This window comes from Ranitomeya variabilis, chromosome 3 (genome assembly GCF_051348905.1).
Source record: "Ranitomeya variabilis isolate aRanVar5 chromosome 3, aRanVar5.hap1, whole genome shotgun sequence".
Classification (NCBI taxonomy): domain Eukaryota; kingdom Metazoa; phylum Chordata; class Amphibia; order Anura; family Dendrobatidae; genus Ranitomeya; species Ranitomeya variabilis.
Window position 1 is genome coordinate 323142918 of NC_135234.1, and position 26703 is coordinate 323169620.

At 43.6% G+C, this 26703-nt stretch overlaps 1 protein-coding gene across 1 annotated transcript; it reads left to right on the forward strand.

The window, feature by feature from the left end:
• The first annotated feature begins 18957 nt into the window (after positions 1 to 18957).
• Positions 18958 to 20148, forward strand: LOC143815940 (uncharacterized). Its single transcript, XM_077295760.1, has 3 exons — positions 18958 to 19067; positions 19318 to 19477; positions 19557 to 20148. Exons 1-3 carry the CDS (start codon positions 19034 to 19036, stop codon positions 20146 to 20148), a joined length of 786 nt encoding a protein of 261 aa, XP_077151875.1. The 5' UTR covers positions 18958 to 19033.
• The last annotated feature ends 6555 nt before the right edge of the window (positions 20149 to 26703 follow it).

The window sequence follows — 26703 nt, forward strand, 5'->3', positions numbered from 1 at the left end:
TCTGCCCCTATTTCACACTATTTTTATCTAATCTTTAAAAAACGGGGTGATAGGTTCCCTTTAAGGGCATAAAAATTCAAAGTTGGAAAATTGCAAAATTTTCTAAATTTTCCTTTTTTTTCACAAATAAACGCACGTTATATTGAAAAAATGTTACCACTATCATGAAGTACAATATGTCACGAGAAAACTGTGTCAGAATCGCCAAGATCCGTTGAAGCGTTCCAGAGTTATAACCTCATAAAGGGACAGTGGTCAGAATTGTAAAAATTGGCCCGGTCATTAACGTGCAAACCACCCTTGGGGCTTAAGGGGTTAATATCATTAACCTCTTTAGTATAGTCATCATGTATGATGCAATTATGTTTCTCTGTAAACACTACCTACCTTTTTTGGAGTAAAATATAAAATTACTAGCTTGTCTCTCCATGTTCTATAACGTACGGTCACGTCCTCTGAAGTGAATTACGCTACTAATCTGAGTTGGCTCCGGACCCGTTAATAATTAAGTAATTGGAGCTGGTGGCAGCGGATTTCTCCTGTGCGATTCAGAGGCTCTGTAGCGACTGGCAGCGTTGATAATTATTGTTCTCGCCTGAGTGGGAGTAGTTATATTGCCCTTGCTGCAGTGTGCCCATTAGCCAGTACAAAGTAATGCAGCCTTTCTGGCTAGGTGCAGTAACGTGCGCTACCTGAGGGTAAGGGGGGCACCAGAGAGCTACAAGTTCCAAACCGGAACTGGGAAGTGGGATATAGAGAAATTCCCTTCAGAAAGAACCAGGGGCAACCAAACAAACCCAGTTCATGACAAATTGGTGTGAGTGGGGGGAAGATAAAGGTATCCTCCCCGTGAACCGTGACGTATGTTGTTGGTTTATTATTTTATTTTTAGTACAGGAGATTGAGGGTGTCGGGGAATTAGGTGTTACAATAAGTATGGATTAATTTAGAACAATAAAGGAGTCTGTGTAATTTTTTCAAATAAAGGACTTTATTCTTGCCATGTCTGTATGTAACATTACAACTATATGATTAGTAATGGATAGATGTCTTATAGACGCCTCTCCTTTACTAAGCCATGGGCTTGATGTCACCTGAAAGGGCTATAGGGCAAGTGGGAAGAGCTGGGCAAAGCGCCAAAAAAGGCGTATCTAATAGATACGCCTTTTCTGGGCAGCTGCGGGCTTCTGTTTTTAGGCTGGGGGGGCCTATAACAATGGCCCCTTACCAGTCTGAGAATAGCAGCCCCCAGATGTGAACTTTATCAAGGCTCGTTCTCAAAAATGGGGGGGACCGCATGCTGTTTTTTAAAATTATTTATTTAAATAATTTTAAAAAACAGAGTGGGGACCCCTCTGTTCTTGATAACCAACTTTGCAGAAGCTGACAGCTGGGGGTTGCAGCCCCCAGCTGTGAGTTTTGTCTGGTTGGTTCAATAAAATAGAAGGGGAACCCACATCAGGTTTCTCATTCATTTATTTCCGAATGATCCGTACCTACTGTCACTGTTATTAGCGACAGCAGGTGTCGGATGATGGGGTTACCGTCCCAAAAGCCACTACCTGCTGTTGTTCGGACTTTAATATAATGCTCATCATTCTCCTCTGCTCACCGGCAGAGCAGGGGAAAATTATGAAAGCACCAGCCGCCAGGGTACAGCGCTTACTGTAGCACTTCTTCCCCAGCGACTGTCCATGTGGTACTGATGCGGCAGACGTGTGCCACATATAGTACACACACGGACACGGATATCTCTGGTACCATTTTTTTCTGGTACCGGAAATATACGGATGTGTGAAACTGGCCTTATACAAGAAAGCAGTGACACCCTTCCATGTCCTCATCTAATGATGAAGTTGAAGAGGATGAATAATCACCCTCTTCCTTTGAACTTTCAGAAATATCAGATTCTGGACATCTTTTTATTCTTTTTATCCTTATTACCCTCCCTCTTGGTCAGGGATTTAATGGAATTCTTAACCTCCGTTATAATAAATCTTATTTCGGGGTCAAAGTTAGGGGTCTCATCACAACAGCTGTTCAATGCATGACTGATAGCCTTTTCTCCCAGGTAACAGGCAACTCTTCCCCACAGAGGGCACAATCCCTGTACTTGGCCTTCGTAACACACTTTCTTCACTGAAAAAATTAGAAGACAGGGGACCCCTACTACAAAGTGAACTTTCATGAATTTACTGGATTTGGAGAAGGAATCATACCAGCTGAAAGATCTCCTCTGGAGGCCGGAGATTCATCCACTTTGCATCATCCTTTGCTCTGGTGAGTGCACCTGCTGCTTCTTCTTCTGTGCGAACGTCCACTGCCGCTACTGCCATGTTTACGACGCCGTGAAGTCATTTGGGGATTTTCATGCTGCTGCACCTTTCGCTGCTGCTGGTGTTGCTGCTGCTTCTAGCTCCTGGTACTCCATCTTACCTGGCGGGACCGTTGGAGCTATGGTATAACGCTCCCCTAGTGGTCTAAGCGCTTTTTAAAGTGGGACCAATCAACAGCGCATCCTTCCTGGTGTCATCCGGGCACTATACCCGGAAATTACTTCTGGTCACCTGACCCTGGTGCTCACGTCATAAGTAACACCTCTCTGCGTATACGCAGTAGGGGGTGCTGGAAAGCCAATAAGCCACTGATACTTTTATTGACCCATGAAGGCCCCCTGGACCCAGCAGTGGCTCTTCAGGATCCTGCTGCATTAATTGACCAGCCAAACCTGGAATACTTTTGATGTTGATGTTTTTTTTCTTCAGGTCCACCCACCAAAATGTTCTCAAGGGCAGGAAATCAACTGATAGTGGGAGAGGTATCGCCCTTTTATTCTGTAGGTTTCCTGTCCTTGATGGGATGTTCCCCTCTCTCTGTGGTGCTGCCATGGGTGAGAGAAAAAAAAATGATGTTACTAGAAATGGAAAGTACGCTACTAACAGAGAAAAAAGAAATAAAAAAGTCCCTTCGCATAGACTCTGATCAGTAGAAATACCAACCAGAGCACTGCGACTGTGGGAAGCACACGTTAGTTTTGCAAAATAAACTGCATCAAAAACTGAGCACGGATACTCAGTGCAAAATAAAATTTGAGTGTGTATGCAGGATGAGCACACGTAAAGGGTACCAAAAATGCAATTGGGGAGTGAAGTCAAGGAATCTGGAACAGGGATTTTGAAACTGCTACAATGATCAGATTGGTCACAGAGATAACACAGCACCACAGGAGACACAGTGGCCACCAATAATTTTTCTCTCTCTCAAGCAGCACACACAGAGGGTATACAACCACTCTGCATGCTAGATTTGAGGAAAAGATGGCATGCAGAATGGCGATTGTCATTTTAAATCAACACTTTTGATGCCAATTGGTCAGTAACCATTGATCAGACAATCGGCACCAAAAGTGTTAACAATCAGCGGTGGCATAGCGATCACCCCATCTATTTTGACTGCTGTGATTGGTGCTGTCTCAGAGCATCAATCACAGCATCTCACATTCAGTTTTTTACAAATATTGTAAAACATAACAAAAAAGAATACCAGTCATAAATGACCATATATATCAATGGCGACTCAATAGTCTCAATAGACTCTGAACCTACTGAACCGCCGCACAACCAGCTCTGCCCTCTCCTAGTGTATCATCACCCATCCCCTGCAGATTGTGAGCCCTCGCGGGCAGGGTCCTCCCTCCTTATGTACCCGTGTGCCTTGTTTTTTTTTTTTTTTTTGCTCATGTCTAATGTATTTGTCTATATTTGCCCCGTATTTCACATGTACAGCGCCATGGAATAAATGGCGCTATAAAAATGTATAATAATAATAATAATAGCAATACAGTCACAGGAGAAAAATATATGTTGCCAGAAAAAATAAACAATATTTATTAATAAAATCAATCACTAGATTACATTTAAAAATTTCATAATATTTGCAAAGATACAATATATGGATTTCTTATAGTGACTATATCCATGGATACAAAAAAATGACCCAAAGAAAACAAACCAGGACATATATTGTTACAACAGAGTTAAGGGAATATGCAACGGACATCATGTCCATAACTTACTCCCAATCATTGAGTGCATATGCCTTATACACTCACCGGCCACTTTATTAGGTACACCATGCTAGTAACGGGTTGGACCCCCTTTTGCCTTCAGAACTGCCTCAATTCTTCGTGGCATAGATTCAACAAGGTGCTGGAAGCATTCCTCAGAGATTTTGGTCCATATTGACATGATGGCATCACACAGTTGCCGCAGATTTGTCGGCTGCACATCCCAAAGATGCTCCATACAAGGCAGGATGGATCCATGCTTTCATGTTGTTTACGCCAAATTCTGACCCTACCATCCGAATGTCGCAGCAGAAATCGAGACTCATCAGACCAAGCAACGTTTTTCCAATCTTCTACTGTCCAATTTCGATGAGCTTGTACAAATTGTAGCCTCAGTTTCCTGTTCTTAGCTGAAAGGAGTGGTACCCGGTGTGGTCTTCTGCTGCTGTAGCCCATCTGCCTCAAAGTTCGACGCACTGTGCGTTCAGAGATGCTCTTAGGCCTACCTTGGTTGTAACGGGTGGCGATTTGAGTCACTGTTGCCTTTCTATCAGCTCCAACCAGTCTGCCCATTCTCCTCTGACCTCTGGCATCAACAAGGCATTTCCGCCCACAGAACTGCCGCTCACTGGATTTTTTTTCTTTTTCGGACCATTCTCTGTAAACCCTAGAGATGGTTGTGCGTGAAAATCCCAGTAGATCAGCAGTTTCTGAAATACTCAGACCAGCCCTTCTGGCACCAACAACCATGCCACGTTCAAAGGCACTCAAATCACCTTTCTTCCCCATACTGATGCTCGGTTTGAACTGCAGGAGATTGTCTTGACCATGTCTACATGCCTAAATGCACTGAGTTGCCGCCATGTGATTGGCTGATTAGAAATTAAGTGTTAACAAGAAGTTGGACAGGTGTACCTAATAAAGTGGCCGGTGAGTGTATATGGAAACTTCACAAGTGATGCATTATTAGCAGTAAATTTGTGACCATATCTCTCTGTGCCAATGTGTCAAATATAAAAAGTGTATGATTAAATAAATGGATAATTACCCATAAGTAAAAATGTCCCATCTGGATCCCGGTCTCCTCACCCCAACGTGCGTTTCGCATCAAACTTTCACCGCTTCATCAGGGGGCCAGATGCAGATTGTTATTCTTGGTCTCACATCAGAAGCAACAGAAGCGTGGCATGTCAGTTTACGTAAAGAGACCAGCACCATAAGAAGGCCAGATAAGCCTGAGAGCTGGAAGTGCTGACTAAGCTCCGGCACTTACCGTATAAGCTCATTTGCACAAGAATTCACTGATTCATTGCGAAACAATAACTTGTAATATGAAGGTTTGGAAGTAATCAATACAGGTATTTTACAATGATTGTTACTTTAGGGGTCTAAAAAGCTGCAGACAGCTTTCTTTTAACCATCAAGTGACAACTGCAGCACAAAGCCATGTAATGCATCTTACATTCTATCACAATAATGCTAAAATCAGTAGGAGTCCAGCTGTCAAAATATTTCACAGGGCCCTAATTTGTACAGAGCCATGGTCCCACACCTGTCTATGCGATTGTGTTATAGTCACTTACAGCACATTTGCCATTACTGCTGCATTGGAATACAAAAGTCATGTTATGGCGAGAGTTGTAGGGAGCAGGGAAACAAGACCAATCTAGTAACCATCAGCTAGCCACTGGATAGGTAATTTGGCATTACTGGTTTACACCTCTGGAAGACCAATCTGGTGTGGTTTATTGGTTTTTGGTCCCATTTGATACCAAAAAGTATAAATTATGTGTAAAGTGTGTGAGGTGATGGGGAATATGCTACTGACCGTCTCCTATCATTAACAGTTTGCATTTAATTTGTAGCTGCTGTTGCATTCTGTCATGTAGCGTTGACAATATTATTGCCTGCAGTACTAATCACCAGCCACGGGAGGCCACTGTTTCCCCTGCAACTGCTTGATGACTGACTTAACCACTTAGCATCCAATGATGGATAAATCAGTCATAGGGCGCCTTCCCCTCTTTGGTGCGGGCTCTGGCGATGAGCCCACACCTTTTCTGGCACATGGCAGCTAATCTAATCAGCTGTCATGTGCCCCTAACAGCTGCAGGTGTTAAATGCCACTGTTAAACTCAGACAGCGGCATTTAACATGGAGTCACAAACCACACCCATGTCACATGACCACGGGTCACTGAAGGGTTGGCAGGAGACCCGTGGTTGTCATTGTTGGATCTCTAAGAACGCCACCCAGTGGTCAGTGCTCATAGCAAGTGAGCATTTCTAATACACAGAGCAGGGCTGCAGCGATCAGAAGATCGCAGCTTCTAGTCTCCCATGGAGTCTATTGAAGCATGTAAAAAGTTCAAAAAAGGGTTTTTTAAAAATATATATAAAAAAAAGTTCAACTCACCCTCCTTTTACCCAAATCAAAATAAAAAAAATCGATATATTAAAAAAAATTAATCCGATCGGTAAACGCAGTAACGAGAAAAAAATCAAAATGCCAGAATTACGTTTTTTTGGTCGCTGCAACATTGCAATAATGTGTGATGAAAACACTGTATCTACCCCAAAATGGCATCAACAAAAATGTCAGCTCGGCACACAAATAATAAGCCCTCACCCAGCCCCAGATAATGAAAGTGGGGAACGCTACTGGTCTCGTAAAATGGCGAGTTTTTGTAAAAAAAACACTTTGGATTTTTGAACCACTTAAATTATTATTTATTATTATTATGTATTTATATAGCACCATTAACCCCTTCACCCCCAAGGGTGGTTTGCACGTTAATGACCGGGCCAATTTTTACAATTCTGACCACTGTCCCTTTATGAGGTTATAACTCTGGAACGCTTCAACGGATCTTGGCGATTCAGACATTGTTTTCTCGTGACATATTGTACTTCATGATAGTGGTAAAATTTCTTCGATATAACTTGCGTTTATTTGTGAAAAAAACAAATATTTGGCGAAAATTTTGAAAATTTCGCAATTTTCCAACTTTGAATTTTTATGCCCTTAAATCACAGACATATGTCACGCAAAATACTTAATAAGTAACATTTCCCACATGTCTACTTTACATCAGCACAATTTTGGAACCAAAATTTTTTTTTGTAACGGAGTTATAAGGGTTAAAAGTTGACCAGCAATTTCTCATTTTTACAACACCATTTTTTTTTAGGGACCACATCTCATTTGAAGTAATTTTGAGGGGTCTATATGATAGAAAATACCCAAGTGTGACACCATTCTAAAAACTGCACCCCTCAAGGTACTCAAAACCACTTTCAAAAAGTTTATTAACCCTTCAGGTGTTTCACAGGAATTTTTGGAATGTTTAAATAAAAATAAACATTTAACTTTTTTTCACACAAAATTTATTTCAGCTCCAATTTGTTTTATTTTACCAAGGGTAACAGGAGAAAATAGACCCCAAAATTTGTTGTACAATTTGTCCTGAGTACGCTGATACCCCATATGTGGGGGTAAACCACTGTTTGGGCGCATGGCAGAGCTCGGAAGGAAAGGAGCGCCATTTGACTTTTCAATGCAAAATTGACTGGAATTGAGATGGGACGCCATGTTGCATTTGGAGAGCCCCTGATGTGCCTAAACATTGAAACCCCCCACAAGTGACACCATTTTGGAAAGTAGACCCCCTAAGGATCTTATCTAGATGTGTGGTGAGCACTTTGACCCAACAAGTGCTTCACAGAAGTTTATAATGCAGAGCCGTAAAACTAAAATATCATATTTTTTCACAAAAATGATCTTTTCGCCCCCAATTTTTTATTTTCCCAAGGGTAAGAGAAGAAATTGGACCCGAAAAATTGTTGTGCAATTTGTCCTGAGTACGCTGATACCCCATATGTGGGTGTAAACCATTGTTTGGGCGCAGGGCAGAGCTCGGAAGGGAAGGAGCGCCATTTGACTTTTCAATGCAAAATTGACTGGAATTGAGATGGGACGCCATGTTGCGTTTGGAGAGCCCCTGATGTGCCTAAACATTGAAACCCTGTACAAGTGACACCATTTTGGAAAGTAGACCCCTTAAGGAACTTATCTAGATGTGTGTTGAGCACCTTGACCCAACAAGTGCTTCACAGAAGTTTATAATGCAGAGCCGTAAAAATAAAAAATCATATTTTTTCACAAAAATGATTTTTCGCCCCCATTTTTTTATTTCCCCAAGGGTAAGAGAAGAAATTAGACCACAAAAGTTGTTGTGCAATTTGTCCTGAGTACGACGATACCCCATATGTGGGGGTAAACCACTGTTTGGGCGCATAGCAGAGCTCGGAAGGGAAGGAGCGCTATTTTACTTTTCAATGCAAAATTGACTGGAATTAAGATGGGATGCCATGTTGCATTTGGAGAGCCCCTGATGTGCCTAAACATTAAAACCCCCCACAAGTGACACCATTTTGGAAAGTAGACCCCCTAAGGAACTTATCTAGATGTGTTTTGAGAGCTTTGAACCCCCAAGTGTTTCACTACAGTTTATAACACAGAGCCGTGAAAATAAAAATTCTTTTTTTTTTCACAAAAATGATTTTTAGCCCCCAGTTTTGTATTTTCACAAGGGTATCAGGATAAATTGGACCCCAAAAGTTGTTGTCCAGTTTGTCCTGAGTACGCTGATACCCCATATGTGGGGGGGAACCACTGTTTGGGTGCATGACAGAGCTCGGAAGGGAAGGAGCGCCATTTGGAATGCAGACTTAAATGGATTGGTCTGCAGGCGTCACGTTGCATTTGCAGAGCCCCTGATGTACCCAAACAGTACAAACCCTCCACAAGTGACCCCATATTGGAAACTAGACCCCCCAAGGAACTTATCTAGATGTGTTGTGAGAACTTTGAACCCCCAAGTGTTTCACTACAGTTTATAACGCAGAGCCGTGAAAATAAAAATTCTTTTTTTTTTCACAAAAATGATTTTTAGCCCCCAGTTTTGTATTTTCACAAGGGTACCAGGATAAATTGGACCCCAAAAGTTGTTGTCCAGTTTGTCCTGAGTACGCTGATACCCCATATGTGGGGGGGAACCACTGTTTGGGCGCATGACAGAGCTCGGAAGGGAAGGAGCGCCATTTGGAATGCAGACTTAAATGGATTGGTCTGCAGGCGTCACGTTGCATTTGCAGAGCCCCTGATGTACCCAAACAGTACAAACCCCCCACAAGTGACCCCATATCGGAAACTAGACCCCCCAAGGAACTTATCTAGATGTGTTGTGAGAACTTTGAACCCCCAAGTGTTTCACTACAGTTTACAACGCAGAGCCGTGAAAATAAAAAATCTTTTTTTTCACACAAAACTTATTTTTTGGCCCCCAGTTTTGTATTTTCCCAAGGGTAGCAGGAGAACTTGGACACCAAAAGATGATGTCCAATTTGTCCTGAGTACGCTGATACCCCATATGTTGGGGTAAACCCCTGTTTGGGCACACGGGAGAGCTCTGAAGGGAAGGAGCACTGTTTTCCTTTTTCAACGCAGAATTTGCTGGAATTCAGATCGGATGCCATGTCCCGTTTGGAGAGCCCCTGATGTGCCTAAACAGTGGAAACCCCACAATTATAACTGAAACCCTAATCCAAACACACCCCTTACCCTAATCCCAACAGTAACCCTAACCACTCCTCTAACCTAGACACACCCAACCCTATTCCCAACCGTAAATGTAATCCAAACCCTAACCCTATCTTTAGCCCCAACCCTAACTGTAGCCCCAACCCTAGCCCCAACCCTAGCCCCAACCCTAGCCCTAACCCTAGCCCTAACCCTAGCCCTATCACTAGCCCTAACACTAGCCGTAACACTAGCCCTAACCCTAGCCCTAACCCTAGCCCCAACCCTAGCCCTAACCCTAGCCCAACCCTAGCCCTAACCCTAACCCTAGCCCCAACCCTAGCCCCAACCCTAACCCTAGCCCTAACCCTTGCCCTAACCCTAACCCTAACCCTAACCCTAGCTCTAACCCTAGCCCTAACTCTAGTCCTAACTCTAGTCCTAACTCTAGCCTAAACCAATACCTCATATAGTGTATGTGTTCATCATATACATACATTTTTTTGCACTATATCATATCATCATTTTTTATGCAGGATGTGGCCAGGCCTCTTTACGTTGGTTAGGTTTTTTTGGGGGCGCCTGTCACTGTGTGCTGCATATTATAGTGCTGGGCAGCCCGCCTGTTAATACAAGGGGCGTCATTAATAGGTTGCATACCAGACACTGTGCACCACACCTATCAGTGTGACTGGCGTCCTATGTGAGTCATATCAATGTGCATTTTTTTCTACAAGGCAGGCAACCCCTGCAATGTTTGGAGGATAGGGGTGGTTGTTTTTATCAAGTAGTTTGCACTCGTGCCGCTCCTAGCCTTTATTAGTTGAGGCCTGCTGCATCCTGCTAAGTGTGCATTTGTCATCAGACAGGGTTTTGGGAAGGCTGTATCTCTTGATATGTATTTTTTTCTGAGTTTTTTCTTTGTTAGCTGTTTTATGATATTAGTGGTAGGACCCGCAATATTATGGGGACCCTTGACGTTGGGTTGCGGGCTTACTTTGTTTTGGCCAAAATAATAAACCAATACCTCATATAGTGTATGTGTTCATCATATACATACATTTTTTTGCACTATATCATATCATCATTTTTTATGCAGGATGTGGCCAGGCCTCTTTACGTTGGTTAGGTTTTTTTGGGGGGCGCCTGTCACTGTGTGCTGCATATTATAGTGCTGGGCAGCCCGCCTGTTAATACAAGGGGCGTCATTAATAGGTTGCGTACCAGACACTGTGCACCACACCTATCAGTGTGACTGGCGTCCTATGTGAGTCATATCAATGTGCATTTTTTTCTACAAGGCAGCCAACCCCTGCAATGTTTGGAGGATAGGGGTGGTTGTTTTTATCAAGTAGTTTGCACTCGTGCCGCTCCTAGCCTTTATTAGTTGAGGCCTGCTGCATCCTGCTAAGTGTGCATTTGTCATCAGACAGGGTTTTGGGAAGGCTGTATCTCTTGGTATGTATTTTATTCTGAGTTTTTTCTTTGTTAGCTGTTTTATGATATTAGTGGTAGGACCCGCAATATTATGGGGACCCTTGACGTTGGGTTGCGGGCTTACTTTGTTTTGGCCAAAATAATAAACCAATACCTCATATAGTGTATGTGTTCATCATATACATACATTTTTTTGCACTATATCATATCATCATTTTTTATGCAGGATGTGGCCAGGCCTCTTTACGTTGGTTAAGTTTTTTTTGGGGCGCCTGTCACTGTGTGCTGCATATTATAGTGCTGGGCAGCCCGCCTGTTAATACAAGGGGCGTCATTAATAGGTTGCGTACCAGACACTGTGCACCACACCTATCAGTGTGACTGGCGTCCTATGTGAGTCATATCAATGTGCATTTTTTTCTACAAGGCAGCCAACCCCTGCAATGTTTGGAGGATAGGGGTGGTTGTTTTTATCAAGTAGTTTGCACTCGTGCCGCTCCTAGCCTTTATTAGTTGAGGCCTGCTGCATCCTGCTAAGTGTGCATTTGTCATCAGACAGGGTTTTGGGAAGGCTGTATCTCTTGGTATGTATTTTTTTCTGAGTTTTTTCTTTGTTAGCTGTTTTATGATATTAGTGGTAGGACCCGCAATATTATGGGGACCCTTGACGTTGGGTTGCGGGCTTACTTTGTTTTGGCCAAAATAATAAACCAATACCTCATATAGTGTATGTGTTCATCATATACATACATTTTTTTGCACTATATCATATCATCATTTTTTATGCAGGATGTGGCCAGGCCTCTTTACGTTGGTTAGGTTTTTTTTTGGGGCGCCTGTCACTGTGTGCTGCATATTATAGTGCTGGGCAGCCCGCCTGTTAATACAAGGGGCGTCATTAATAGGTTGCATACCAGACACTGTGCACCACACCTATCAGTGTGACTGGCGTCCTATGTGAGTCATATCAATGTGCATTTTTTTCTACAAGGCAGCCAACCCCTGCAATGTTTGGAGGATAGGGGTGGTTGTTTTTATCAAGTAGTTTGCACTCGTGCCGCTCCTAGCCTTTATTAGTTGAGGCCTGCTGCATCCTGCTAAGTGTGCATTTGTCATCAGACAGGGTTTTGGGAAGGCTGTATCTCTTGGTATGTATTTTTTTCCCTAACCTTAACCCTAATGGGAAAATGGAAATAAATACATTTTTTAATTTTTTAATTTTTCCCTAACTAAGGGGGTGATGAAGGGGGGTTTGATTTACTTTTATAGCGGGTTTTTTAGCGGATTTTTATGATTGGCAGCCGTCACACACTGAAAGACGCTTTTCATTGCAAAAAATATTTTTTGCGTTACCACATTTTGAGAGCTGTAATTTTTCCATATTTGAGTCCACAGAGTCATGTGAGATCTTGTTTTTTGTGGGACGAGTTGACGTTTTTATTGGTAACATTTTCGGACACGTGACATTTTTTGATCGCTTTTTATTCCGATTTTTGTGAGGCAGAGTGATCAAAAACCAGCTATTCATGAATTTCTTTTGGGGGAGGCGTTTATACCGTTCTGCGTTTGGTAAAATTGATAAAGCAGTTTTATTCGACGGGTCAGTACGATTACAGCGATATCTCATTTATATCATTTTTTTTATGTTTTGGCGCTTTTATACGATAAAAACTATTTTATAGAAAAAATAATTATTTTGGTATCGCTTTATTCTCAGGACTATAACTTTTTTATTTTTTTGCTTATGATGCTGTATGGTGGCTCGTTTTTTGCGGGATAAGATGACGTTTTCAGCGGTACCATGATTATTTATATCAGTCTTTTTGATCGCGTGTTATTCCACTTTTTGTTCGGCGGTATGATAATAAAGCGTTGTTTTTTGCCTCGTTTTTTTTTCTTACGGTGTTTACTGAAGGGGTTAACTAGTGGGGCAGTTTTATAGGTTGGGTCGTTACGGACGCGGTGATACTAAATATGTGTACTTTTATTGTTTTTTTTATTTTATTTAGCAAAAGAAATGTATTTATGGGAATAATATTTTTTTTTTTCTTTATTTAGGATATTTTTTTTATTTATTTTTTTACACATGTGGGGAATTTTTTTTTAACTTTTTTACTTTGTCCCAGGGGGGGACATCACAGATCATTGATCTGGCAGTGTGCACAGCACTCTGCCAGATCTGCGATCTGCTGTGCAGGGCTGCAGGCTTACCAAGTGTCTGCTCTGAGCAGGCACTCGGTAAGCCACCTCCCTCCCTGCAGGACCCGGATGCCGCGGCCATCTTGGATCCGGGACCTGCGGCGAGGAGGGAGGTAGGAGACCCTCGGAGCAACGCGATCACATCGCGTTGCTCCGGGGGTCTCAGGAAAGCCCGCAGGGAGCCCCCTCCCTGCGCGATGCTTCCCTATACCGCCGGTACACCGCGATCATGTTTGATCGCGGTGTGCCGGGGGTTAATGTGCCGGGGGCGGTCCGTGACCGCTCCTGGCACATAGTGCCGGATGTCAGCTGCGATATGCAGCTGACACCCGGCCGCGATCGGCCGCGCTCCCCCCGTGAGCGCCGCTGATCGGTGATGACGTACTATCCCGTCGGTGGTCATACGGGCCCACCCCACCTCGACGGGATAGTACGTCAGATGTCAGGAAGGGGTTAATTCCATGGTGCTGTACATGAGAAAGGGGTTAGGGGTTACATACAAAGTTATAGATATCGTTTACAGTAAACAAATTTACAATGACAGACTGGTACAGAGGGCAGAGGACCCTGTCCTTGCGGTCTTACATTCTATGGGATAGTGGGGAAGAGACAGAAGGTCAGGGGTGCAGCAGCTCTGGTGGTGGTGCGGCAGCAGAATGGCTATTGCAGGCTGTAGGCTTTCCTGAAGAGATGAGGCTCCAGGTTCCGTCTGGAGGATCTGAGGGTGGTGGATAATCGGACGTGTTGAGGCGTGGAATTCCAAAGGATGGGGAATATTGGGAGAAATCTTGGAGGCAGTTGTGTGAGGAATTAATAAGTTTGGAGGAGAGTAGGAGGTCTTGGGAGGATCGAAGATTACATGAGGGAAGATTTAAATAATAAGAAACATATACATGTTTGTGCAGTGCCCCAGAGTCCTGGTCGTTGCAGTACTGTTGCTCTGCCACTAAGGGGAGTGATGGTACGTCTGATTGCACTAAAGGAGTTCACCTGACCAGGTAACACACACCCACAATACACTTCACACTCCGGCCACCAGGGGGGGGGGGGTTCTATCTATTAGACCACTCCTCACACTTGGGTAAAACTGGGGGTTGGACAGGAAGTTAGGGAGAAAGGAGCTGGGAAGAGCTCGAGAGAGGACCTGTCAGAGCTGGGATCCTGGCAGAGCCCTAGTGAATAAGAAAGAACGTTACGGAGCCGTGCCTGTGCTTACAGCGGCAGTCTCCTAGGAAAGGACAAGAAGCGAGGGGTATTGTGAAGGAGTGAGAAACAGGAATACAGCGCAGAGGTGATAGGACCAGAAGGAGTCGTGCTGTAAGATCGAGGCAACATCCTTCTGAAGAGTCGGTGGCCGGAACGCCGAGAAAGTAAGAGACTTTAAGCATTACTTCAAACCACGGCCGGACAGCCAATTATAGGTTGGCTGTCTCACTTAAACACCTAAGCAGACAACGAAGGCAGCTGTGGGAGAGGGGCGACTCTGGGGTCCCGGAAGAACTCCAGGCCTACCCCGTCATACGGGTGCGTCCTAACCATATCATCTGGGGGACGGAGAGAACGAACACCAGAGACAGACAGAATCAGTTGTGAGGACTATCCTGGGGTGCTCAGCAGGGAAGGACTACAACACACAGGCGCTAGAAGGTAGACACTGATTCCCACCTGCTAAGGGAACTCCGGATGTGCCGTTGGACCGGCCGGTCTCAGCCAGCCCTGTTAACAGTGCTCTGGATTGAGTATCTCCAAGCCTTCAGTAAAGAGGTAAAGAGACTGCAACCCTGTGTCCTCGTTATTCATCGCGACCTGCACCACACATCATCACTCTCAACTTTTACTGGACGCCCCTCAGCAGGGTCACGGACCGGGTCTAGCCACCGTGACAATCCCAGAACCGAGACAGAAAGGCCCGGTACCGGGTACCCCTCGGCCCTGCGGTGGTGGGGGCGCTCCATTTGGTATCTACAAACTCGCAATGACCTGGGGAATCATAATGGCAGGTCAATATTAGTATTAAGTGAACATGGTAAAAAAATAAAAATAAAATGTTGAATTGCACCTTTGAATTTTTTCCCCGTTTTCCAGTACATGATATAGTAAAATCAATAGTGCTGTTCAAAAGTGCAACTCATCCTGCAGAAAAACCCAATATGGCCATATTGACAGAAAAATAACAAACGTTATGGCTCTGGGAATAAGGGGAGCAAAAAATGGAAATGTAAAAACAGAAATACCCCTGGTCCTTTAGGTGTTAAACTGGTTTGCGCAGGATTTTTATTTCTGAGGCAATGACTCCAGTTCTGTCAGAAATTAAAACAGCTATTCTGTTGGCAGAGGCTTGTGCTTTTAAATGGACTCTGTTCTGCTGGTGTGAACTGCAGAGTGGACCGAACCAGACAGAGACCCAGGCCAGTACAAGCAATTGGGAAGAAATGCCTGACAGGAAGAGGTTGGTTCAGTGGCCATCTTGAGAAAGGAGGATATGTGACGTCTCCATCAAGTGCCATCCATGGAGTCAAAATTCCCCGGATGCGACATCCGTGACACACCCTGAGTCAGCTGTGGTACCACGCACCGGAGAGAAACACGGATATTACTAACTGGTAATGTGTTTTTTCATTACCCATGATGGCACCACGAGAAAGGGGATCCGCCCTTCAAGGACAGGAAACATTCAAGATATAAAAGGTGGCTCCTCTCTCCTCATCAGTTGGTTTACAGAGCATGAGAGGAAACTCCCAGGTTAGTGTACACACATAAATCTTACATATATAAATCTTACATATCACACATAGAGGTGCATCTCACAAAATTAAGAATATAATCAAAAAGTTAATTTATTTCAGTTCTTCAATACAAAAAGGAAACTCATATATTATATAGAGTCATTACAAACAGAGTGATCTATTTCAAGTGTTTATTTCTGTTAATGTTGATGATTATGGCTTACAGCCAATGAAAACCCAAAAGTCATTATCTCAGAAAATTAGAATAGTTTATAACATCAGCTTGAAAAAATGATTTTAAAATCCGAAATGTTGGCCTTCTTAAATGTATGTTCAGTAAATGCACTCAGTACTTGGTCGGGGCTCCTTTTGCATCAATTACTGCATCAATGCGGCGTGGCATGGAATGGAAGCGATCAGCCTGTGGCACTGCTGAGGTGATATGGAAGCCCAGGATGCTTTGATAGCAGCCTTAGGCTCGTCTGCATTGTTGGGTTTGGTGTCTTTCATCTTCCTCTTGACAATACTGCATAGATTCTCTATGGGGTTAAGGTCAGGCAAGTTTGCTGGCCAATCAAGCACAGTGATACTGTTGTTTTTAAACCAGGAATTGTGCAGTATTATGTATGGTGTAAGGGTGTTATACTATAAAGAGGAAGATGAGAGATACCAGACCCAACAGTGTAGACGAGCTGAAGGCAGCTATCAAAGCAACCTGGGTGTAACACCTCAGCAGTGCCACAGGCTGCTCGCCTCCATTCTACTCTGGATAATCCGTTCACCCAGGGAACTCCCCTGGATGTTGAGTCAATCCTTAGCCACCATTAGAGGGAATGGATCACGGTCTCTGGAAGGATTAGGTTGTCTTCCAACCGCTCCTGCAAGATTACAGGTCTCATGTGTGGAACTGTGCACATTTGACTGCTGGTATACCCAACGAGGTCATCACTCTCCTGTGGGACATTTTTGGACTTGTTACAGTTGATGAGATGAGGCTTTTGATATTTCTTTCCTTCTCCTTCTGGAGGCAGCATTCCTGTCTCACCGAGTCGATCACCAGACCAAGAAAGCCCTGTGATGTTACCCGTTCTAGCCTGGATTATTTCAGGTTCAGAATGCATTCCAACGCCTCTGAGGTGTCTCTGACCTTTTTAACCGATTCTTGACACTGGAGAAAAGAGTCCCCCATGATCAGAAAATCGTCCAGATATGGTATAACCCGTATTTTTTTTCCCAATGATGAGCTGTCACTTCCGAAGTCGGTTTTGTAAATATCTGGGGGGCTGTTAGTCCAAAGGGGAGAGCCCTGTAATGGAAGTGCCTGATTTGTGGCTGTGTCCAGTAAGGCTAGGTTCACATTGCGCTAGATGAGTCCGTCTAACGGACACGTTTTTAAGTACTCAAAACGCAATATAACGCACATACTAACGCAGCCATAGACTTGCATTGTCTGACGCATCGTGACGCATGCCAAAATTGGCATGCGTTTGTCCCATAACGTTTTTTTCTGACGGACCTTTGAACGCGGCTTGCAGCGTTTTCGGGTCCGGCCAAGCTAACGCAATACTAACGGAAGCGTTAATTCTGCCATTGATGGCTATGGCAAACGCAGCCAGATGCAAATCTTGAAAAATTTCCAAATAGAACCACATGTTTTAAAAGCGTTTGAAGGTGGTCCATGTGGTCATGTGACAGGAAACATGATTTCTGCCATTAATGTCCCTAGCACACATTTTTCCTGAGGCCTGCTGCACGTGAGAAAGTGTATAGCAAGAGATCACAGGAAATGTAAATACAATTGTATAAATATATATATATATATATATCTCTGTATACATCATGGGAGTCTGTATTGTCCGTCAGATGTGTGTGTACTAAAAATGTATTGCTTTGTTGCAGATGTCGGATAGTGAGGGAAGCAGCAGCAGCAGCAGCGTGTCTGCGGTTTTTTCTTCCCAGTCGGTAGGCTTGCACTTTAAAAAACCACTAAAAGTTGTGTGAAACTCCAATGTATTGAGCTAAGCTCGTGTAAAATCATGTTTTTATTGCAAATAGGAGTCTTCAGAGCCCGAGGCTGCTAGGCCCCCCCAAAAAAACAGGCAAAACCCACAAAGGTACATGGCAGACATTTTTAGTTTTGCAAGCATAAATTTATTGATTCAAGAAATGTAATTTTATTTATTTCCATTTACATACACAATAGGTTGTGGCACACGGAGGACACAAGAGAAAGAAGGTTCCTCGCCGTCTGTCGTCGCCACAACTGCCAGTGGTAAATATAAAACTAGAAATTTTCTATCCAATATTTATCAACAATGTATCTATCTATTCACTTTCTATCTGCTATATCTATAAAGTGTCTGTCCACTATCTATCTCGCTCTCTCTATCTTTCGCTCTATCTATCTATCTATCTATCTATCTATCTATCTATCTATCTATCTATCTATCTATCCATCTATTATCTATCTATCTATCTATCTATCTATCTATCTATCTATCTATCTATATGAGAAAAAAAGGAAAACAGCACAAAAAATTGTTACAATTTTTTGTGCTGTTTTCCTTTTTTTCTCATATTGTTGGAGCCGTTTGAACACTGGCTTGAAAAGCTTTGCACTGCAAGTGTGGTAATATGATGCTGTTCTAATTTTTTCTATATCTATCTATCTATCTATCTATCTATCTATCTATCTATCTATCTATCTATCTATGTACCTATCTATCTATCTATCTATCTATCTATCTATCTATCTATCTATCTATCTATGTATCAATCTATCTACCAATAAAGTGAAATTGAACCTTTCGACATAACGTTTTGTGTTTACATAGTCCAAGTCAGCGAGCCAAAAAAGAAAAGGATTGTGGTTGACGAAGAGCCGTTGACCATTCACAACGAGACACTGATCAACCTTGTGGAAGCCAACCCCTCAATATGGGACCAAAGCGACAGCTCCCACCATGACATCGTGAAGAACCGCAAGTTGTGGGATCAAATTATCTCTCACTTCGATCCCCGATACATGGAGAAGTCGTCAACCTCAAAGAAAAAAATTGGTAAATATTGTTGATGTTAAATTGTCTACTATCTATGTCTCAACTCTCAACTACAGTATCTATACACTATTTCTTCAACTATTTCTCTATCATCTATCTAATAACTACTATCTATCAACTATCTATCTACTATCTATATATTAACTATCTTAACTAACTATACACAATTTTTAAACTATCAACTATCAATATAAGAACTATCTATCTACTATTTATATATTTTTTTAATTTTTTTTTTTTAAATTTAAAGCGGATGCGGTCCATACCCGTTGGAAATCAATAAGGGACCGCTTTGTTCGTGACTACCGGAACAGTCAAAATCCACCAAGCGGATCAGGTGCCAAACGGGTGACCCCGTATGTGCATTACGAGCAATTGCTCTTTCTGCAAAAAACAGTGTCTCAGCGCTCGTAAGTACAAATAGGTCTGTGTGCGAGACAAAATTTATTAATTCAAGCAAAATAATTTTATTTTTTTTGTGGGTTACAGCATGATATGCAGTACCGCCGCGCCTAGACAGGCAGAGGAATTGGAGCCATCTCCACTGGAACCAAGCCAGCAGACGGGCGCTGAAGATGTGTCTGGCATCAGTGAGCCACGATCTGGGGAGAGAAGCACTGTAGCTTCAGGTGTGAGTGCCCAGTTGCAATCGCAGCGTGGACGCAAGCGAGCATCACAAAAAGATGAAGCTGATGCCATTATTGTCGATGGACTCCAACGGGTTGAGGACATGTGTCGTAGTGAACTCAAAGACCTGAGGCGGGAAATAACCGACTTGCAATCACGCGAGTCTGTCTATTCTGCAAATGAGTGGAAGCTACTTTTTTTGTCCTATGTGCCTGTAGCACAAAATATCCCGGCACACAGAAACCTTTTGTTTAGGCAAAGACTGAATGACCTTCTTGAGGAATTTGTGGGCCCCCAGGAACCCGCCCCATCGAGAACAAGAAGCATAGACCTGCCGGCCTACAACCCTCAATATAGAAGCCGGGGTGAAACGAGCATGGAACATCAGAGACAAAGTAGCAGTCCATCATACAGTTGGGCAGACAATACGCCCGCGCAATACCAGAGTCTATAGGACAGCTCACTGTCCCCAGCAAGGTGCAATTACTGCGTTTCACGTTTTGTTGGTGAATTATTTTTTTTGCACCCAAATTCGTGTGTGTTTTTTACATCCCTATGGGATATAATATGTTAAACATGTCTAGCAACAGTTCTTTCATGCAAATTCGGAAACTTTAGTAAACTGTTTAAAATTTACGATTCTTGTATGAATTTAACTTTTAGCACAACATAACAACATGAATGTAACTTTGTACAAGACATAAGGTTGTGGGAAATACAACAAACAAAAAAAAAACCCAAACACTTTAAACAAAACATCAGGACACAACTTCAGACTTTAAATAATTTTCACACGTGTCTGTCTTGCCATGGAACATGCCCTTCATGTGTGAAGTACTGTGCAAATTGGTCACGAATCCTCATTATTTGAGCTGTAGACAGAACAGCAGTAGATTCAATGCTAATGAGGTTCGACTCACATTCATCGGGGTCAACCACCTGGGGTTCATGTCTGGCAACAAAATTATGCAGACAGATGCATGCCTTCACAACACGGTCCACATTTTCTGGTTGCAGTTGCATGCAAGTTAGTAAAATTCGCCATTTTAAGGTCAAAATACCAAAGGCACACTCCACATAACGTCTTGCGCGACTCAAGCAATAATTAAAAATGCGCCTGGTGGAGTTCAGACTACGGCTTGAGTACGGCTTGAGGAGATTTTGTCCAAGTTGGAATGCCTCATCACCAACTAAAACAAAGGGCAAACTTGGATCTTCCATCCCCGGTAGAGATCGTGATGAGGGTATGTTAAAATTGTTGCTGTACAAACATCTCCCCATGTTGGAGTCTCTGAAGACTCTGGAATCAATAGTCCGGCCATACGCACCAATATCCACAGCTACAAAACGGTATCTTGCATCCGCAATAGCCATCAATATAATAGAAAAGTATTTCTTATAATTATAATAGAGGGACCCACTATGCGCTGGTTTCTGAATACGAATGTGCTTGCCGTCCACGGCACCAATACAATTGGGGAAATTAGCCACATCCTCGAACTGTTGGGAAATCGCTAGCCACATTTCTGATGTCGGGGTTGGTAGCACAAGTGGTTGCAAGTTGTTCCAAATGGCATCACAAGTTTCCCGAACCAGTTGGCAAATTGTTGACTTCCCAAGTCTAAATTGGTAATGCAGTGACGCAAAAGATTCTCCGGTAGCCAGATATCTGTCGGCATTGAAAAAGAAAAAAAAAAAAAATTGTTAGGATTTTAAAGGACAACTAAAAGGCTACATACAATAGCATATACTATTGCTTAAATGAACATTATGCCCCACGATACCTACATCTAGTGTTTGTCAATAGAATGATTAAAAAATGTATAATTACCTCACAGTCACTACTAAACGTTCCTCCGCACAGATGCTTTCACGGAAAGTGCTGCGATGATGATGTATCTCATCCTTCACATGTGAGAGCAGAACATCAAAGGTCTCAATGGACATCCGTAGATAGCGTTGGAATTTGGAGGGGTGATCCCGAAGCTGAAGATACAGGGTGTGAAAGGCACCATATGTATTCCGCAAGAAATTCACTTCGTGGATCCAATATCTCCTTTGCGAACTACGCTTTCTCTGCCGAAGTCGCAACCGCATCAGGCGAAATCGAACGAGCTCAGACACAAACATCTTGCTAGCAGAAGTTCACTCAACGCTTTCAAAATGGAGAATGAGTCTGCACCCACACCCCGACGATGACAAAAGGAGAAAAAAAAAAAAAGTAAATAAACTTTATTGACAGTGACAAACGCAGACAAACGGATACTTCGCGAACGGACATCTAAATGAGAAAAACGCGGTCACCTGCGTTAACGCAAGCGTTAACGTGATGCCGATTTTTCGACAAATTGGATCCTTTTCTGTACATGCGTTTAACGGATCCGTTTAACGCCATGTACTTGACGCAATGTGAACCTAGCCTAAAAGAAAAAAATCGGCACCGCTGAGACCCAGAGTCTATACCTCGAGCGCTTAATGTCGCTGCTATTGCCACAACTGCCTGAACAATCAAGACCCTCGGGTGCAAAGATCCAGAGATAATGTAAAATCCAATACAAGAAAAAATAGGAATGCACTCATCGGTCTGTTGAAGCAAAAAAAATTTCCTTTATTGGGGCATGTGCAGGAGACGACAGGGAGAACGTGGAATGAAAGGACAAAAGGTACATGATAATAGACATAATTGAGGTCCAGGACTGCCATATAACAGTCTGGAAAGAGACCCTTTACTGCTGTCCTCACCGACTCCATCTTGAATGAAGGGACGACTAAGAACTTGTTTAATGTCTTTAGGTTTATAATGATTCTCAAAGATGTGTCCGCTTTTTTTTAAAATCAGAAATAGGGTGAGGGGGGGGTAGAACCTCTTTATTTCCATTGGGGGAATTTCTTCCAATACATGCTTTTCTTTGAGAGGGAGTACCTCGCTTTCCAGCACCAATTGTTTGTACGAAAATGGCTACACAGGGGTCTCCATATATCTCTCTCAAGGTGGGATCTGGAATCTTAAGTTTAGGCCTGATCCTATTATGTGAAGGATCCAGGAAGAAAAGTTCCCTCCCACCTGGGAAAACGAGTCACTGGGGGGCATTTTGGTCTCCCCCTTTAGGCCGCACCTCCTGTTTGTCCTGGTCTCTGAACGGTTTCTTGCAAGAATAGCGACCCTTCCAAAAGGACTGCCAAAAGGATGGAAAGGGTGCTCTAGGGAAACCTTTTTTCCTATGCCCTGCTTTCTTGAGAATCTCATCGAGGGCTTGTCCGAACAGGAATTTCCCTTCACAGGGGAGAGAAGAAAGCTTAATCTTTGCCTGCATGTCCCCTGCCAACATTTTAGCCAGACCGCAATGCGGCCTGCATTGGACAACGCAGTCGATATGGCTGCCAATCTCGCTGAGGCGTCTGCTAGGAACGCTGCTGCTCCTTTGATAGTTGGAATCGACACCAGGAAGGTATCCCTCGGTACTTGCTGCTGTAACTCCTCCTCCAAGTTGTCCAGCCAGATCTTCAATAATCTGGCCGTACAAGTGGCCGCAATTGCCGGTATTAGGGCCCCCAATGAGGACTCCCAGGCTGCCTTAAGGAAGCTGTCAGTTTTCCTGTCCAATATCTTCTTTAATGACCCCAAGTTTTCAATCGGCAGGGAAAATCTTCTTGAAATCTTGGATACTGCTACGTCCAATTTTGGGGCTTTATCCCAAGAGGAGGATGCTTCCTCTTCAAAGGGGTACTTTCTTTTAAAGGAATTTAACCTTGTCCCTTCCTATCCAGCTTTTCCCATTCCTTTTTAATTAGGTTTTGTATCTGCTCATTTACTGGGAAGGTGCTACGTTTTTTTCTGCTCTAGGCCTCCGAACCTGAATTCCTGAGCTGATATCTTAACTTTTTGGTCCATCAGACCCATTGTTTATCGTATGGCCTTCACCAGCTTATCAGTTCCTTCTATGGGGAAGCAGTGACGATCCTTTGTGCTGCTATCTGAGGAGATGATCGTCTGGTCAGACTCCTACGGGTCCCCTTTCTCTGACCCTGTAGAATCCTCGGGTGTTGAAGGTGATGGTTTGGATCTTCTTTTTCCCTTACCACCTCTATCCTCTGAAGGGGCTAGTGCACTACTAGTTTTCGCACCTCTGATTTAATTAAGGACCTCAGGCTAGCAGCGAAATTAGGGGACTCTGAGATCATCCGCTCTATTCAAGCCTGGCAGTCTCTTTGTGCATGTCCTCAACAAATGTTGTCCACAGAGGGGGCACTCCCAATGGTTTGACTAAGGGCTCATACCCATATATGAGAAAAAAAATGGTCCAATTTCCGGACCGAAAAAACAGACGAGTGCTATGCGAGTGCCATGCGAGTACAATGCGATTTTCACACCTAGCATCCGATTTACATCCGAGTGCATTGTGATTGCTATCCGACTGCAATGCGATTTTAACATGAGCTTTTACATAGACCAGTTCTCTGTATATAAAAGCTCATGTATAATCGCATTGTAATACTCAACTGTACACATTCTTTTAAAACCAAATATTCTTCAAAACATAGATATATATATATATATATATATATATATATATATATATATATATATATATACAGTGCCGTATTTGGCATTCATGCTGCCCTAGGCACTGTAAGTAGTCACTCCCCCTATTGGCTAGTCAGACAATGTAAGTCTGACTAGCTGTAGAATGTAAGTCCGCAAGGACAGGGTCTTCTCCCCTCTGTACCAGTCTGTCATCTTAAATTTGTGTACTGTAAACGATATCTATAACCCTGTATGTAACCCCTTTCTCATGTGCAGCACCATGGAATTAATGGTGCTATATCTATATATATAATTGTCAAAGGGTCTGTTTGTCTGCAACCAAAATCCCGCGTCGCTGATTGGTCACGCCTGGGCGGCCTCGACCAATAAGCGTTCATAAATAAACTACATACATATACTAGAACGAGAACATGAAGGGCAGTCTATGAGGGAGAGAATAACATGGAGGACAGTCTGTGAGAGAGAGAATAACATGGAGGACAGTCTGTGAGGGAGAGAATAACATGGAGGACAGTCTGTGAAGGGGAGAATAACATGGAGAACAGTCTGTGAGGGAGAGAATAACATGGAGATCAGTCTGTGAGGGCGAGAATAACATGAAGGACAGTCTGTGAGGGAGAGAATAACATGGAGGAAAATGTGTGAGGGAGAGAATAACATGGAGGACAGTGTGTGAGGGAGAAAATAACATGGAGGACAGTCTGTGAGGGAGAGAATAACATGGAGGACAGTCTGTGAGGGAGAGAATAACATGGAGGACAGTGTGTGAGGGAGAAAATAACATGGAGGACAGTCTGTGAGGGAGAGAATAACATGGAGGACAGTCTGTGAGGGAGAGAATAACATGGAGGACAGTCTGTGAGGGTGAGAATAACATGAAGGACAGTCTGTGAGAGAATAACATGGAGAACAGTCTGTGAGGGAGAGAATAACATGGCGGTCAGTCTGTGAGGGAGAGAATAACAGGGAGGACAGTCTGTGAGGGAGAGAATAACATGGAGGACAGTCTGTGAGGGAGAAAATAACATGGAGAACAGTGTGAGGGCGAGAATAACATGAAGGATAGTCTGTGAGGGAGAGAATAACATGGAGGACAGTGTGTGAGGGAGAGAATAACATGGAGGTCAGTCTGTGAGGGAGAGAATAACATGGTGGACAGTCTGTGAGGGAGAAAATAACATGGAGGACATTGTGTTTTTGATAGAATAACATGGAGAACATTCTGTGAGGGAGAAAATAATATGGAGGACAGTGTGTGTTTGAGAGAATAACATGGAGGACAGTCTGTGAGGGAGAGAATAAGGCCGGAGACACACTGGTGCGAGAGACGGCCGAGTCTCGCTGGTTAAAAGCAAGCTGTGGCACCTGCATTCCGGAGCGGAGCGTGCGGCTCCATGTATTGCTATGGAGCCGCACGCTCCGCTCCGGAGTGCAGGTGCCACAGCTTGCTTTTAACCAGCGAGACTCGGCCGTCTCTCGCACCAGTGTGTCTCCGGCCTTACATAGAGGACAGTGTGTGAGGAGCAATGTCACTTTCTATTTTTCTATTTGCACAATAATAGGGTCCAGAATTATCTACTATATAATTATCTAAGGGGTACTTCCGTCTGTCTGTCTTTCTGTCTGTCTGTCCCGGAAATCCCGTGTCGCTGATTGGTCTCGCCAGCTGCCTGTCCTGGCTGCCACGACCAATCAGCGATGGGCACAGTCCGGCCAAGAATTAGTCCCTCCCTACTCCTGTCCAGTCAGTGCCCGGCGCCCGCTCCATACTCCCCTCCACTCAGCACTCACACAGGGTTAATGACAGCGTTAATGGACCGCGTTATGCCGCGGGTAACGCACTCCATTAACGCTGCTATTAACCCTGTGTGACCAACTTTTTACTATTGATGCTGCCTATGCAGCATCAATAGTAGAAAGATCTAATGTTAAAAATAATAAAAAACCAAAAAACCTGCTATTCTCACCTTCCGTCGCCCCCTGAGGCGCATGCAGCTGCCGCCAGCTTCTGTTCCCAGAAATGCATTGCGAAATTACCCAGAAGACTTAGCGGTCTCGCAAGACCGCTAAGTCATCTGGGTAATTTCACAATGCATCGCTGGGAACAGAAGCTAGCGGCAGCCGTGTGCGTATCGACACAGCTTTGCTGGACGACGGAGGGTGAGTATAGCACTATTTTTTATTTTAATTTTTTTTTAACAGGGATATGGTGCCCACACTGCTATATACTACGTGGGCTGTGTTATATACTGCGTGGCTGCCATATACTACATGGGCAGTGTTATATACTGCGTGGCCTGTGTTATATACTGCATGGGCTGTGCTATATACTACGTGGCCAGTGTTAGATACTGCGTGGGCTGTGTTATATACTATGTGGCCTGTGTTATATACTGCTTGGGCTGTGCTATATTTTACGTGGGCAGTGTTATATACTGCGTGGCCTGTTATATACTGCGTGGG